Source organism: Benincasa hispida, unplaced genomic scaffold (genome assembly GCF_009727055.1).
Source record: "Benincasa hispida cultivar B227 unplaced genomic scaffold, ASM972705v1 Contig1131, whole genome shotgun sequence".
In the NCBI taxonomy this organism is placed as follows: Eukaryota; Viridiplantae; Streptophyta; class Magnoliopsida; order Cucurbitales; family Cucurbitaceae; genus Benincasa; species Benincasa hispida.
In genome coordinates this window covers 40,481-55,798 of record NW_024063681.1, presented here as the reverse complement: position 1 = coordinate 55,798, position 15,318 = coordinate 40,481, and the positions used below count along the sequence as shown (strand labels likewise).

The window sequence follows — 15,318 nt, the reverse complement described above, 5'->3', positions numbered from 1 at the left end:
ATTAAGAAAGTTTTGAAAATAGGGAAATATATATAAAAATTAAGAACAAAAAGAATAAGAAAAGGATAATTTTTTTCAAAAATAATATTAAAAGTCTTTCTTAAAAAAATCAAATTTAAAGACATTTTTAAAATATAAGACGTTTTTTTTTGGGTAAAAATCCCTTTATTTATTAATTAGTCTAAGAAAATCTTACTTTTTGTTGGCGATTCACTGGGCCGAGCCCTTACTTCTATGGGCTAGCCCAACTCAAACTCTATACACACCGACCCATTAGCATATCACGATTCACGACAATGGAATGAACACATCCGACGGTTTAAAATAAAATTGATCCTCTACGGCTTGGCTCACAATTCACAAGTTGTTCCTTCCAAATTTCTCGGCACAATCCCTTTGCCACTGCGTTCCTTGCAAGGTAGGAACTCGTCTGAGGAGCTTTTAGGAGCTCCAGTTTTCACTTCATTCAGATTCCTCCATATTAGGTCAGTGATTTTGAAGTTTCTGGCAATTTATATTTTAGTTGTAGAAGAATTCATTTGAATTTAGCATTGCTTTGCGTTTGATCGTTTGGATGTGATTTGAATCATTTGATTTGTTTTCATTTTCTTTTTTTCAATTTATTTGCTTCCAGATTATGGTTTTGAGTTTGTGGATGTAATCGAAGCCTTTTATGCTGTTTGTGTTTCTATAATGTGTCTTCGCTGTAAATTGTGATGTTGCTGAATGTCCTTTCTTGTAGATTTGGTATCTCAATTGATAAATCTTGTGTTCCAGCCTGGTCCTTACGGAGTTTACTAGACGTGAGAAGGATTTGCTTCAATGGCATGCAGAAGGTTTGCTGCGTGCTCATTTCAATCTTTCAAGCCTTACACAAAGATTTCCGAATACGTTGACCGGGTTCTCAGACCGAGTGTTGTTCTAAATAAAAGATACTATAGAGATGAATCTCACAGTTTGAAGAGCGCCTCTGTATGTCGTTTACATATCCCAAGTTATGGCACACATCGCATTGATACATTTCTGCCCGCATCGTCAGTGAAATACTGGAGCACTACCCCTCTTATTTCTCTTGGGAATCTGTCAAATTCTCGGTTTTATTCATCGGCTTCTAGTAGAAAAGCTGATGTACCTGGAGATACTGGTCCAGCAGCTTCTGCGGGTGTTGAACAGGATATCAGTAACCCCCCTGATCTTGGAAGGGACTTGCTTGATCGGGTTAAGGATGTTTGGCAGAGTGCTGTAGATGCAGCATCTTATACCGGGCAGAAGGCTAAAGAAGTGTCAGATGAATTGTCTCCGCATGTAGATAAACTCTTTGATTCACATCCATATCTGAAAAATGTGATTGTTCCCGTAAGTATGACCTTGACTGCTACTCTTTTGGCTTGGGTGGTAATGCCTAGGCTTTTGAGGAGATTTCATAAGTATTCAATGCGAAGTCCTGTTTCCATACTATCTGGAAGCATACCTAGTGTGGAAATTCCATATGAGAAAAGTTTTTGGGGTGCACTCGAGGATCCTTTGCGATATCTTGTTACCTTCTTTGCATTTTCTCAAATGTAAGTGGCTCTTTCTCTTAATTATACACTAGTTTCCAGGCTATGTACTTTATCTTCCCTCACATTATTTGTTTAAACTTCGACTTGCAGTGGCATGATGGTTGCACCAACTGCAGTAGCACAGGAGTTTGTTTCACAGGCATGCAGAGGGGCTGTGATCCTTTCCCTTGTCTGGTTTATCTATCGCTGGAAAACAAATGTGTTATCTCGAGCCTTGGCCATCCAGACTTTTGCAGGGCTTGATCGGGACAGGTTACTTACCATTGACAAAGTTTCATCTGTTGCCTTATTTGCTATTGGATTGATGGCTTTGGCCGAGGCATCTGGTGTGGCTGTTCAATCGATGTTGACAGTTGGTGGTATTGGAGGTGAGAGATTGGTGACAAATTGACTTTGCAGTTTTATTTCCATTCTACAAAATTGACTTTGCACTTTTTTGTTTTTTGAAAAAGCCAGCCTCTCTCTTGATAAATAAACATTACTCATGTAGTCACTTTTATATTATTGATGGATAGAGATATGCTTGAGATAACAATCATGTTCTTGGTAATACTTTAAATCACTTACTTCCTCTTTGCAGGAGTCGCCACTGCTTTTGCTGCAAGGGACATACTTGGGAATATTCTGAGTGGCTTAACAATGCAGTTTTCACAACCCTTTTCACTTGGAGATACAATTAAGGTGTGTGTAATCTTTTTCTCTCTGCATTTTCTTGAAAGTGATGACAATCAAACAACTTAATGGAAACTTTAGATTGTCTATGCAAGTTTATTCTATTGGTCTTTTCTTGTTAACTTGCAATCATATGAATTGAAATTTTCAATTTGCAGGCTGGTGCTATTGAAGGTCAAGTTGTGGAAATGGGACTCATGTCAACATTGCTATTAAGTGCTGAAAAATTTCCAATCGTCGTTCCAAATTCTCTGTTTTCTAGCCAGGTGGACCTTTTGCTTCTCCTCCTCCTCCTCCCTGTCCTTCAATATTTATTGTTCTCGGCCCTTATTTTTATTTCTATATTATCACCGTACCTTTACTTGTTCACCCGACATACTGGGCTATATGCTTCCTTTTGGGGGTTTTAATATAATTCCAGGCATATTTAACAAATAGTCTCCATAGTTTAAGGATTCATGTCTTGCTAATATTTTGATTAAGGACATTTGCCATCAGGGAGATTTGAAGGGATATGGGCCTTCTCTTTGAAATTCAAGTTTAGGTAAAATTGTGATCCTCTAGAAACTTTTCCTCATGAAGCAAGAGCCTATGATTGTTATGTTTAAATCCTTTTACTGGAAGGCTGGAAATATTTTCTATTGCTAACTTTAACAATTTTCAAATATCCAACTTTTTGTACCCCCAAAAAAAAAAAAATAAAAAAAATCACATCTCTAACTCCCGGAGGAGAAAAAGAGCAATTAACTTTTTGGACCTGGAAAGCGTTCTTGCTATCTCTATATTCTATGGTTGATTTTTGAACTTATGCTGAGATTCTTGGCATATGCTATGTAGTGTCTCAATATTTATATTTTTGCATGAATCTCTTAGATTAATTATTCTCTCAAGGGATTGCTCATTTGGTTCCATCTGCTTCAACCCATTTCAGTTAACACGTTGAAGACTGCGATGGAGTTCTTGGATTAAAATAATGGTTTAGTCCAATTTTTTATGTTGTGGTTATTCTAAAGTTTCAGTTATAAAGTGGTGATAACTTTTGTAGGTAATTATAAATAAGTCGCGGGCACAGTGGCGTGCAATCACGAAGAAAATTCCTTTGCAGGTAGATGATTTTAGTACAGTTTCTCGGATATCAGATGGTATTAAGAATATGCTTATGTCTCACCCTAAGGTGTTCTTGGGCAAGGAGGTTCCTTATTGTTTTCTCTCTCAAATTGAAAGTACATGTGCAGAATTGACACTCGGTTGTAATCTTAAAAAAATGGTAAGCTTAATATTTCTCGTGGTCATCTTTACCTATTATTCGCTTATGGTCGTTGGTACTCCTTTGACATGTTGTCCTTTCAAACTTTACAATTACAAAATTGAAAATTGTTTGTGTAGGGTAAAGAAGATTTGTTCTCTACAGAGCAAGATATTCTCCTTCAGTCAGTACGGATCATTAAGGAGAATGGCGCAACCTTAGGTAGCACCATGTCAGATTGGACGAACAAGTGACAATGTACTTCAAAGAAAAATATTCACACTTATGGGGGTCAATCTTTTGCTATTCCCACGTCGTTTCAATGCAAGCAGTTCAGCAGCATATCTCAATGCGATTGGAAGAGCCATGAATTCGGTTTAGAAGAAAGCAACTCATCCATCAACGCGAAATTCTGAACCACCCCAAGAAACTACCATATTGTCGTACAAATCCTTTTGCCTGTGTTCTTTTTGGCAGCCTGGAATATGTGCGAGAGACCGAGATAGCCAGATTAAAATGTCGAATTTCCTGCTCGGCGTGGACACTGGCATTTTTGTAAAGCTTCACAAGTATTTTTTTGGTCAAAATTTCCCTATATGATGCAATGGATTTAGTTCCTTCATGTTTTCACATTTTGTGAATATTTTTCTTATTTTTTGTGAAATGAAACTAGCTAAAGGTTTGGCCAAGGGAGAGTAAAGATGCTCTAATAGCTTGTCTGAGATCTCCAGCAATCAATTTCTTGGGAGGTAACCTCCAAAAACTATCATGTTGTAAATCTAAATGTGGTTCAAATTTCTGAACACGTTTTGTCCCCATTTTTTTAAAAAATCAAAATAGTACAATAATGGGATTTTGTTTTTTTTTTTTTTTTAATTTTTAATTTTTAGTTTTGTTTGTTTAGGACTTGTTACAGTAAATTCAAAATACTAAATTCTAATTTAAATAATTGTTTAAAATGTGTTTGATACTATTTTTATAGATCATAAAACTAATTGTAGTTACTTATTTAATGTTAATTGACAACAAACTATTATTAATTTATTCATTAATATGTTTTATATTTAAAAAATATGTAAATTATTATTTTATAATATTATATGATTTATAATATATTATATAATATATATTTTAATTCTTTTAAGAAAATGAATTGAATTTATAACATGATATTTTTAAATATTTTTATCTTTATATGATATAATTCTAAGCTCTACAATTGAAATTTTAAAATCTAGATTTAATGAAAACATAAAATTGTTGTTTTTAGAATTTGTACGATAGTTTTTAGAAATAAAAATTTAGTTGTCTATCAAATACATAAGCTTAACTTAGTGAACCTAAAAATTGTAAAATGCAGGTCTGAAGTTTCTGATCATTCCCCGAAAAATTGTAAATTATTCTCTTATAACGTAAAACGAATTTGACAATATTATCTTGCTAACTAGAATCTTCGAACTTTCGACACCAAAACTTTGATATTTTTTTTTCCTTTTTACAATAACTTTGATTTAATTTTCACCGCTAGCTATAAAAATATGTTTTCTTTATTCTAACGTATTGTTTTGTTCTTATTGAACATAAAAGTCAATTAGCAATAGCGGCATCGAGTACTGATTTTCCACGGTGTGTACCTCACTTTTCTTTTCTTCTAGATAAACTGTTCAAATAATTTAAACCGTTCATTTCAAGTTTTTGAAAATTTAGTCTTTTAGCCCTCCAAATTCAGTTTTCATCTAAAGTGATATAATTTCAATAAATTTTAAAAAATTAGTCTTTCAGAATTAATTTTCATCTAAATTGATGAAATAATAATAACAATAATTTTGTTAGAAGAAAAAAAAAAAATACTATTTGAATATATTTTCAAAACTTATAAAGAGAAGGTTAATGGAGACTACTTTTCATGAAATTTTTTCTTTTAACTTTAGTGACATCAATTAAAATGATAGAGTCAAAATAAAATGAAACTCAAAATATGTGGATCAAAATATAATTTTAAATCTAAAATTAATAAATTAAATTACAAATTTGATCCTTGTAACTCCAAGGAAGATAGAATTAAGCCCTTTGTCATTTTAAAAGTTCTTGATTATAATGTTATAAAAATAGATGGACCAATTCCGATTTTTTAACCATAAAACTAAATTCTAATATTTTTCAAATTATAGGATCAAATTATTAATTTGATAAAAGTACTGAAGTAGTATTAATATTACTTTAATTTTAATTTTCTCTTCTTCAATTTATTGTCATTTTCCGCTTCTAGAAATACATGCTTTTTCTAATTCAAAGTCAACGAAGTCTTCAGGTCAACTATTCCACTTAAACACGACTTTTCAAATGACCAAAACTGTCGTTAAAAAATAAATACCGAGAGGGATCCCATCTCATCTCATTATCATCTTGTAGCTCACAACAATGGCGGAAAACAAAGATCTTCACGTTGTCGTATTTCCATGGTCGGCCTTCGGCCATTTAATTCCCCATTTTCAACTCTCCATAGCTTTAGCCAAAGCCGGCGTCCATGTCTCCTTCATCTCAACCCCCAAAAATCTACAAAGACTTCCCCCAATTCCTCCATCTCTCTCCCCCTTCATAACTCCGGTCCCGATTCCACTCCCCAAACTCCCCGGCGACCCCTTGCCGGAAGGTGCAGAGGCCACCGTCGATATTCCCTTCGACAAAATCCCCTTTCTCAAACTAGCCCTAGATCTCGCCGAGCCGCCGTTTCGGAAGTTCATCGCCGATCATCCACATCCGCCGGATTGGTTCATCGTCGATTTCAACGCTACTTGGGTCTGCGACATTTCTCAAGAGTTTCGAATTCCGATCGTCTTCTTTCGCGTTCTCACCCCTGGATTTCTTGCTTTTTTCACCCATGTTCTTGGGACTGGTCTGCCTCTGTCGGAGATTGAAAGCCTGACGTCGCCGCCTCCAATTGACGGTTCCATGGTGGCGTACCGGCGGCATGAAGCGGCCAAAATTCGTGCTGGATTTTTTGAGAAGAATGATTCTGGAATGAGCGATCTGGATAGGGTAACGAAGATTATTTCCGCTTGTCGAGCAATTGCAGTTCGTAGTTGTTACGAATTTGACGTTGATTATTTGAAGTTGTACTCGAATAATTGTGGAAAGAAAGTGATTCCTATAGGGCTTCTTCCACCACAAAAATCTCAAAAAACAGAGTTCAAGGCCGATTCGCCATGGAAATCGACCTTCCAGTGGCTCGATCAACAAAACCCCCAATCGGTGGTGTTCGTTGGATTCGGAAGCGAGTGCAAGCTCACGAAGGATCAAATTAACGAGATTGCGCGTGGAGTGGAGCTGTCGGAGCTGCCATTTTTGTGGGCTCTGAGAAAACCGGACTGGGCAGAGGACTCCGACGCGCTTCCGGTCGGGTTCCTTGATCGAATGGTGGAGAGAGGGATAGTGAGTATGGGGTGGGCGCCGCAGATGGAGATTTTGGGGCATCCGGCGATCGGAGGGAGTCTGTTTCACGGAGGGTGGGGATCCGCTATTGAAGCTCTGCAATTTGGGCATTGTCTTGTTCTATTGCCGTTCATCGTGGATCAGCCGCTGAATGCGAGGCTTTTGGTGGAGAAGGGTTTTGCAGTTGAAGTTGAAAGAAAGGAAGAGGATGGGTCATTTAGTGGAGAAGCCATAGCCAAAGCTTTGAGAGACGCTATGATTTCAGAAGAAGGGGAGAAGATTAGGAAGCAAGCTAAAGAAGCTGCCGCCATTTTTGGGGACAACAAACTTCATCAACGATACATCGAGGAATTTGTACAATTCCTCCAAAATGGAGATTCAAATTAGTAGCTTTCTAATATATATATATATATATTTAATAAGTTGGTTAAAGGGTGATATATAGCAAAATTGTTATATCTGACTACAAGAACGTCAAAATATTAATTTAGTCGCAAAATGGCAAACACTTGACTTGTGCGTGGGACTCAATTTTCGTATTCCCTCTCTTTGAAATATGGTTAGTTGTTTTCTAGATGTATAAATACCTTGATGTTTACATTTTTTTTCTTATAAATATTACGTTTTTTTATCTTAAAAAATACATTTTTTTTAGTATTTATGGTTTTATTATTATATAATATCGTTTTGAAAAGATTTTTAAAGATGACGATCTTTTCAATAATTAGTGGAACTTTATGATGTTAAGAGTAATGGTTTTGTACTTATCCATTTGGAACTAGGGCCAGATGGGGGAGGGGGCATTCCCATCCTCGTCTCCGGGGGTAATTTACCCTCTCTCCACCCCCATCCCCACCAAGGGCAACGATTTTCTGTTGGGAAGATTAAATTCCCTACGATGATTCGTTTAAATTGTTATATCTTTTTGTTTAGAGTCTGTATTTNGGGGTAATTTACCCTCTCTCCACCCCCATCCCCACCAAGGGCAACGATTTTCTGTTGGGAAAATGAAATTCCCTACGAGGATTCGTTTAAATTGTTATATCTTTTTGTTTAGAGTCTGTATTTGGTCTGGCTCGATTTTTTTTTTTTACTTTTTTTTTTCAATTTTAAAAAAGTTTTAACAAAAAAAAAAAAAAAATCCTTTTATAACATCTCGATTTATTTTAGACTACTTGGATAAATCAGAATTTGAGATTTAAGTATTTGGCTAAGTTAAATTCAATTAAAATATTTGGAATTCATTGAGTTTTAACTTGGCTTGCAATTGGAGATTTGATTATTTTATTGAGATAATTCAATTTGATTTTGGTGGAAGATTCAAAATATTTGGAAAAGACGTGAGCTATTAAATTTGAATTTATCTGTGATGAGGTTTTATTGGGTTTTATTTGGTTTTGTTTTTATTTGGATGAGAATTAAGGATAGATTTTTTTTTTTCCTTTTTGGACTTCATAAAAGAAGGTGGAATTTGGAATTTAAAAGGGAAAAGGAAAGAGGTTTAAATATTATATATTGGCACAAGTAGGAAGAAAAAAAAAAAGAAAGAAAAAGGAAAAATTCAAAACTTCTTCATTCGCGTGAAGCCCCCTCCCCTTGAAGGAAACCCTTGTCGCCACTGCTCACACTCAAACCAGAGTTGCTGTCACTTAGGAGCTCATTACCGCTACTCACACTCAAGCCGAAGTCGTCGCCATCTGGGAGCTCGCCAGTCACACGCCGTTGGTCGAGTTTCTTCAAGATGCGTTGCTATCGGAGTCCTCAGCTTCATCGTTAGTCATCAGCTCGTTGAGCGTTGCTGTCGCACGCCGTTGGAGTCCCCAACTTCACGGTGCGTTTCTTGCTCGGATCTGAGTGCCTCGGCCCAACACGCCACTGTCAGCCGTTTCTATTCTCTGTTTTCATCCGTCTGCACTGGTCTGGGTTTTCGAATCGCCAGTTTTGGTCCGTGTTTTTTGACCAGCCTTCGTTTCATGGATTTTAGATCGAGGATTTTGGATACTTAAGTAAGTTGTCCAACACCTTAAGCGTGAATTTGATTGTCATTGGTGATTGATTTCTTGAATTACTCTTGGACTCGTGACTTGAGGTAAGTGGTACTATTATCGGTGCCTTCGTGCCAGGCAGCCTAGATTAGATTTATAAAGTTAATTAATGGATTTTAGAAACATGATGTTGTCTTTGTGATACACTTGTTACATGACAGTTATGAGTATAATGAGCATGTTTGAACTTCCATGTTATGCTATAATCTGTGCAGCGGGAACAGTACTGAAATTATGTATGTGATGCATTATTAGACCATTAGGGCAGTTTACCGTCTCACCTTGATGCATGTTTTATTTCAAGGGACCGACGAGTCTAGTTTCATGTCTTGATGGTGTGCCTTTAGGCCACTAGACATGCGTGAGCTGAAGGGTTCATTTGCATGATACAATTTTGTGTACCACCAAGTTCACTTTTATATATATTTCTATGTGTTGACGGTTTGCCATCAGGCCACTAGACATGCGAGTCAAGACAAGACAATATATCCTTTGGTTGTTTTTTTTTTTTTGAAAACAGTTATAGTTGTTTGAACCACGGGCCCAAACATATTTTGCTTGTGGATGCATAGCCTTATCCGGTAATGGGATCACTTACTGAGTATTTAATACTCATCCTTTATCTTTATATGTTTTTCAAGTAAGAGCAAGGATACTCGGGCGACTGGTAAGAGGAAACCCGTGACAGTACCAACGGAATTAGAAACACTTCCACATTTGAGCTTATATGTCATCTCATGTTTATATATATATATATAATATAATATATATAATTATAGTTTTCTTTACCCAAACCTTCCTTGACTGGGTCTAGGGTTAGAGATTTCTTTTTTAGTTAATATTTTTCCTCCGCTTTTTAATTAAATTTTGTATTTTCATGTTAAAGGGTGCCCAGGTTCAAATGATTTGACATCTTGAGTTAAAGTCCAAATAGTTTCTTTATACACTTAAGCAGTCCAAAACTCTATTATTTTATTTTATTTTATTTATTTCTTTTTCCTCAATGTGAACATTTATGCATAAATACAGTAACGATCTCCTTTTTAGTTGTCCTAAGAAGTCGGGTTGTTACAATTGATATCAGAGCTGATGTTTTGGGTTCTGTAGATTGACTTACTATGTAAGTTCAGGTTGTTTCTTTTGGCCTATAACGGGTTCTTCGTCATCGTTAGGTATGTCTCTTATGAAAAGTATTTAGGGTAATATGCACCCAAATATGTAGCACTTATGATTGCATTTGATGTGTTTTACTTGTAAGGAAAGTTGTTAAAAGGTGTTGGGGATGATGCCCTAAAGTCTCGTGTCCTGTAGTTTGTACGAACGCTTGTGATGTATAATATATGATATTTTCTTCACTAATTGACTTTGCACATTGGATGTTTTATTTGCTTTACCACAAACCAATAAACTAAAATCCCTGGTTTTCGTTATGTAACTTAAGCATATATGTGGTGACATACAAGTGGATCATGTCTTAAGTGACAACCAAAATGGTTTGTAGTATATGGATATAAGAGGGAAACCTTATCCTGGTAATGCTACGGATGCATCCCGCTTTGTAGAATAGTTACAAGTATCGTGACTTGCTACAGATGGTTTGATCTTGATCATTCGTGTGGGGACATGTGAGCGGGGGCGTCCTATACAAAGAGTTTGTATAAGACCTGACCATGAAGTGTTAACATCTCGTTATATAACGCCATTCATGACAGAGACTTCACTTTACTTGGATGACCATAGGTAACATGACCTCAATTCTGAGTGAGTTGGGAACTTCTGCCATTGAGGGTAGTCCTTTGATTTGCATAGGTGCGAATGGCCAGGACACCGACTCAAACCTACCACTTTGGGGATTTGTCTGATTTGGGAGCTGGGAACTCAGCTATACAAAATGGAGTTCACTCTTTCCCCAAAGCAAGGGTAAGTAAATAGATTACTCCCTTAAGGCCTAATCCGGGGGCTTGAACGATGTGGCGCCACACATCTTCTCATGGCTGGAGAGGTGTTCACACATAGTAGGACTATGTTGTATTGTTCATTAGAGGGATCAATGATACTTAAGGAGTAAGATGTAACTATAGGGGCAAAACGGTAAATTGGCCCAACTATACTTATGAGCATCTGTGAAGGGTTATTGTACTGATGCTTGGTTATATCCGATGGACACAGAAATATATCTGTGGTAAGAAAAGTGCAACTGTCGGTCTTTAGTGGAATGCATGACAGTTAACGGATGGTGGATCTCGTGGCTAAAGAGTTTAGTCAGCTATTCACGTACCGTTGGAGCTTCGAGCCATAGGTCCATAAGGTCCCCTTGGTAGTTTAGATTCAAGTTGAGAATCAGTTTTTGGGTCAGTTTGAAATGTTCAAATTGACAAGAGGGAGTTCGATTATATATAATATGATTGAACTAGTTAATTATATATGATATGATTGACTTTGTGTATAAGATACATTAATTGGAGGAAATTAGATATAAATATGATTTATATCAAGTAGAGGAGAAAACACTATGGTTAATATATAATATTAAACTATAGGTTAATGAATATAATATGATTATATTTATTATTTATTAATTTGGAAATTATGGGATAATTGACCGCCGTTTTTTCCGTAATTGTGCGTTAGTGGGAAGTTCTATTCGGTTTTTATAACTCAAGAATAGAATGAAATTTGTTTTCATTTTGCAGAGATATCGAAAGAACATAGTTAATTGTTCACGGTGTATTTGCTTTCTATCGCTTAGTAAATCAGAGCCTATACGATTGCTTACTTTTACTATACGATCGCTTACACGCGCGCGCATCTACTAAACGATCGCTTACCTTTTCCTAAATGATCGCTTAGCGTCGAGCTTTTACTAAACGATCATATAGACGATTGCCTACCTTTTCCTACACGATCGTGTACTTCCCCTAAACGATCAAGCATTTTGTCTATACGATAGACTCGCCTTTCTCCCACTTGCTTGATCGTTGTATACGATCTCTTTTCCTCCTCTCCTCTACCAAATTCAAACAGAGTCCACTCTTTGGATTCTCACTCCGAGAATACTAAAGGTTCCAAGTGGTGGTATCGTCCCTTATCTTCGTCTGTTCGTGTGGAGTCCGTTCGTGGTAGATGATTGGGTCTTGCTGAACAATAGCCTGACGTTCTAGCAAGAGCGAGAGCTTTCATTCGTCGCAGAGTGAGATTTGCCGAGAAGAAGATAGTCTTCAACTGGTAAGTTTACTTATTCTCTTGTTTATTTTATCTCTAAGCATGCTGGTAATTTAGTAGTTTGATGCATATCTGTTTAATTGAATGTAAATGTGGAAATTATATCACAATGGTTTTGGAAAGATCCGCTTCCGCTCAGAGGTACTCTTGTATAAGAGTTCTTTCAAAAGGTTGGTTGGGAACAATTTCTAGGAAATGGTACGCGTTAGGGGGAGAGGCAGTCATAAGGTTACCAGAAGGGGGCACTTCTTGAAGGGTAGAATCCAACAGTTTAGGATCAAGATCCTCATGATGAGGATCCACAAATTCAAGATCCATAAGTACAGGAACCTCCAGTACCAGAAATCCTTCGCCGCCTAGGGACGTCTCAGGGTCAGGGTGGCAGCGAACCTAGACACGAAGTCAAGCCCAGCACACAACCACACCACCGTTGACGTAGGCCCCCTCAGTCATCCCATTAGAGTTCACCAATTGGCAACCGCCATTGGGAAGCAGTCACATCAACTATGCTGAGGTGAAGAACATGCTGGGATGAACGAATGGCCCAGTTTTCCCAGTCCCAACAGTTACCACCGCCACAAGTCCAGACTCAGAACATGACTCAAAATCAAAGCATGTTGGACCTTTCAGTGGAGACCAAGCATTTGCGAGATTTCAGGTTATACAATCCCAACACCTTCAATGGGTCACTAAAAGACTATACCAATGCAGAATTATGGATATCAATGATTCAAACGATTTTTCATTATATGAAATGCCCAGAAGATCAGAAAAATTGCAATGTGTCGTCTTCATGCTCACTGATAAAGCACAAATTTTGTGGCAGTCGGCAGAAAGGATGTTAGATGTGAGGGGAGAACTGGTGACATGGAAACAGTTTGAAGATCACTTTTATGCGAAGTACTTTCTGCCAATTTGAGGTCAATAAGCAGAAGGAGTTCTTGGAGCTGAGGCAGGGGCACAAGTCGGTGGAGGAGTATGACCAGGAGTTTGACACCCTATCCTGTTTCCCTCAGAATTGGTTGCTACAAGGGCTATGACAGTAGAGAGGTTCGTTCAAGGCCTAAATGAAAGTATACGAGGTATCGTGCGAGCTTTCAAACCAACCATTCATGCTGAAGCACTTCGCTTTGCAACTAGGTGGACCCATAGTCAGAGGGACGAGCACTCGGGTCAGAAGAGAAAGCAGATCAAAAGGCTTTCGAGCCTCATCCCCATCAGAAGAGTCAAAGCTCAGACAGACCGCTTCGGACACTTTAAGCAAACAGGCTACCAAGGAGGGTATGGTAGAAAGAAGTCGGCAGTGTTAACTCGTGCGGGAGACGTCACTGGGGGACGATGTTTGGTGGCACTGGGGTCTGTTTCATTGTAAACAGAAGGGGCACTCGATTGATAGATGCCCTAACAGAAACACGTCAGGTTATGAGAACCAGTCTCTAGGCCATGAACAGAGAATTCGAATAGACCTCAGCAACAACAAGATTGTGTTTACTCAACCACCCGACATGAGGCTGAGAAAGCAGGCACTGTTGTGACAGGTACGCTCCTAATCTTGGGACACTTTACGTTGGTATTGTTTGATTATGGTTCATCCCAATTGTTTATATCGTCAATATTTGTTAAGCATGCCATGTTAGAATTAGAGCCCTTTCGCTATGTGTTTTTGGTATCCACTTTATCTAGAGAAATTATGTTAGCAAAGGAGAAGATAAAAGCATGTCAGATTGAAGTAGCGAGTCGTACCCTGGATGTGACTTTCATAGTCTTGGACATGCGGGATTTTGATGTGATTTTCGGCATGGATTAGATAGCTGCTAATCATGCTAGTATAAATTATTCTCGCAAGGAGGTAATTTTTAACCCTCCCACGGGAGCGAGTTTTAAATTTAAAGAGGCGAGGACCATGGTCCTTCCAGAAGTAATTTCTGCCATGAAAGCTAAGATGTTGCTTAACCGGGGTACCTGGAGCATCTTGGCTAGTGTTGTTGACACTAGAGAGCCTGAGGTCTCCTTAACTTCGGAGTCAGTAGTAAGAGACGACTCGGATGTCTTTCCAAAAGATCTTCCAGGTCTATCGCCGCATCGGGAGATAAGACTTTGCTATCGAGTTGGAGCCAGACACAACTCCTATCTCGAAAGCTTCGTACAGAATGGCTCCAAGAGAACTGAAGGAGCTTAAGTTTCAGATGCAAGAGTTGTTGGATAATGGTTTCATTCGCCCTAGTGTGTCATCGTGGGGTGCACCAATGCTTTTTCTGAAAAAGAAAGATGGGTCATTGCGTCTTTGCATTGACTACAGAGAATTAAATAAGGTGACTATAAAAAATAAGTATCCGCTTCCCAAGATTGGTGACTTGTTCGATTAGTAGCAAGGAGCTACAATATTTTCCAAGATTGACCTTAGGTCAGGTTACCACCAGTTGAGAATAAAGGACACAGCCTTTCGTTTGAGGTATGAGCATTACGAGTTCATCGTGATGTCGTTTTGTTTGACGAATTCTCCTGCAGTATTTATAGACTTGATGAATAGGGTGTTCAAGGAATTCCTTGACACCTTTGTGATAGTTTTCATAGATGATATTCTGGTTTATTCCAAGATAGATACATAACACGAGGTGCATTTGCGAAGGGTTTTAGAGACTTTGAGGGTGCACAGGTTATATGCCAAGTTTTCCAAATGTGAGTTTTGGTGTAGGCAGGTGTCCTTTCTAGGGCATGTGGTATTAAAGAAAGGTGTATCTGTTGACCCTGCAAAAATTGAGATAGTCACGAGCTGGCCTCGCCCTACTACAGCCGGTGAGGTGCATAGTTTCTTACGTTGGCAGTCTACTATCGTCATTTTGTGAAGAACTTTTCCTGCATAGCCACCCCTCTGACCCAGTTGACCCAAAAAGGAGTTTCCTTTGTTTGGAGTAAGGCTTGTGAGGATAGTTTTCAGGATCTCAAGGAAAAGTTGGTTACTGCCTCAATTCTCACTGTACGAGATGGAACGGGTGGTTTTTTTATTTACAGTGACGCCTCCAAGAGAGGTTTGGGGTGCGTACTGATGCAACAAGGTAAGGTAGTAGCTTATCCCTCTCGTCAGTTAAAGAACCATAAACGGAACTATCCCACACATGATTTGGAATTGGCAGCCGTG

The 15,318-nt window shown here is 38.0% G+C and overlaps 2 protein-coding genes across 3 annotated transcripts; both read left to right on the top strand.

The window, feature by feature from the left end:
- The first annotated feature begins 335 nt into the window (after positions 1 to 335).
- On the top strand, positions 336 to 4,285 carry LOC120068824 (mechanosensitive ion channel protein 1, mitochondrial-like). Of its 2 annotated transcripts, none has more exons than XM_039020457.1 (7): positions 336 to 485; positions 778 to 1,562; positions 1,653 to 1,930; positions 2,143 to 2,243; positions 2,393 to 2,500; positions 3,280 to 3,501; positions 3,621 to 4,285. In XM_039020457.1, exons 2-7 carry the CDS (start codon positions 823 to 825, stop codon positions 3,732 to 3,734), a joined length of 1,563 nt encoding a protein of 520 aa, XP_038876385.1. In that variant the 5' UTR covers positions 336 to 485; positions 778 to 822; the 3' UTR covers positions 3,735 to 4,285. The 2 variants fall into 2 exon arrangements, with proteins under 2 accessions (XP_038876385.1, XP_038876386.1); XM_039020458.1 differs by having other exon boundaries at positions 350 to 485; positions 743 to 1,562.
- Positions 4,286 to 5,847: 1,562 nt separating this feature from the next.
- LOC120068822 (putative UDP-rhamnose:rhamnosyltransferase 1) lies at positions 5,848 to 7,443 on the top strand. Its single transcript, XM_039020455.1, has one exon. The coding sequence runs from the start codon at positions 5,902 to 5,904 to the stop codon at positions 7,297 to 7,299; it is 1,398 nt and encodes a 465-aa protein (XP_038876383.1). The 5' UTR covers positions 5,848 to 5,901; the 3' UTR covers positions 7,300 to 7,443.
- The last annotated feature ends 7,875 nt before the right edge of the window (positions 7,444 to 15,318 follow it).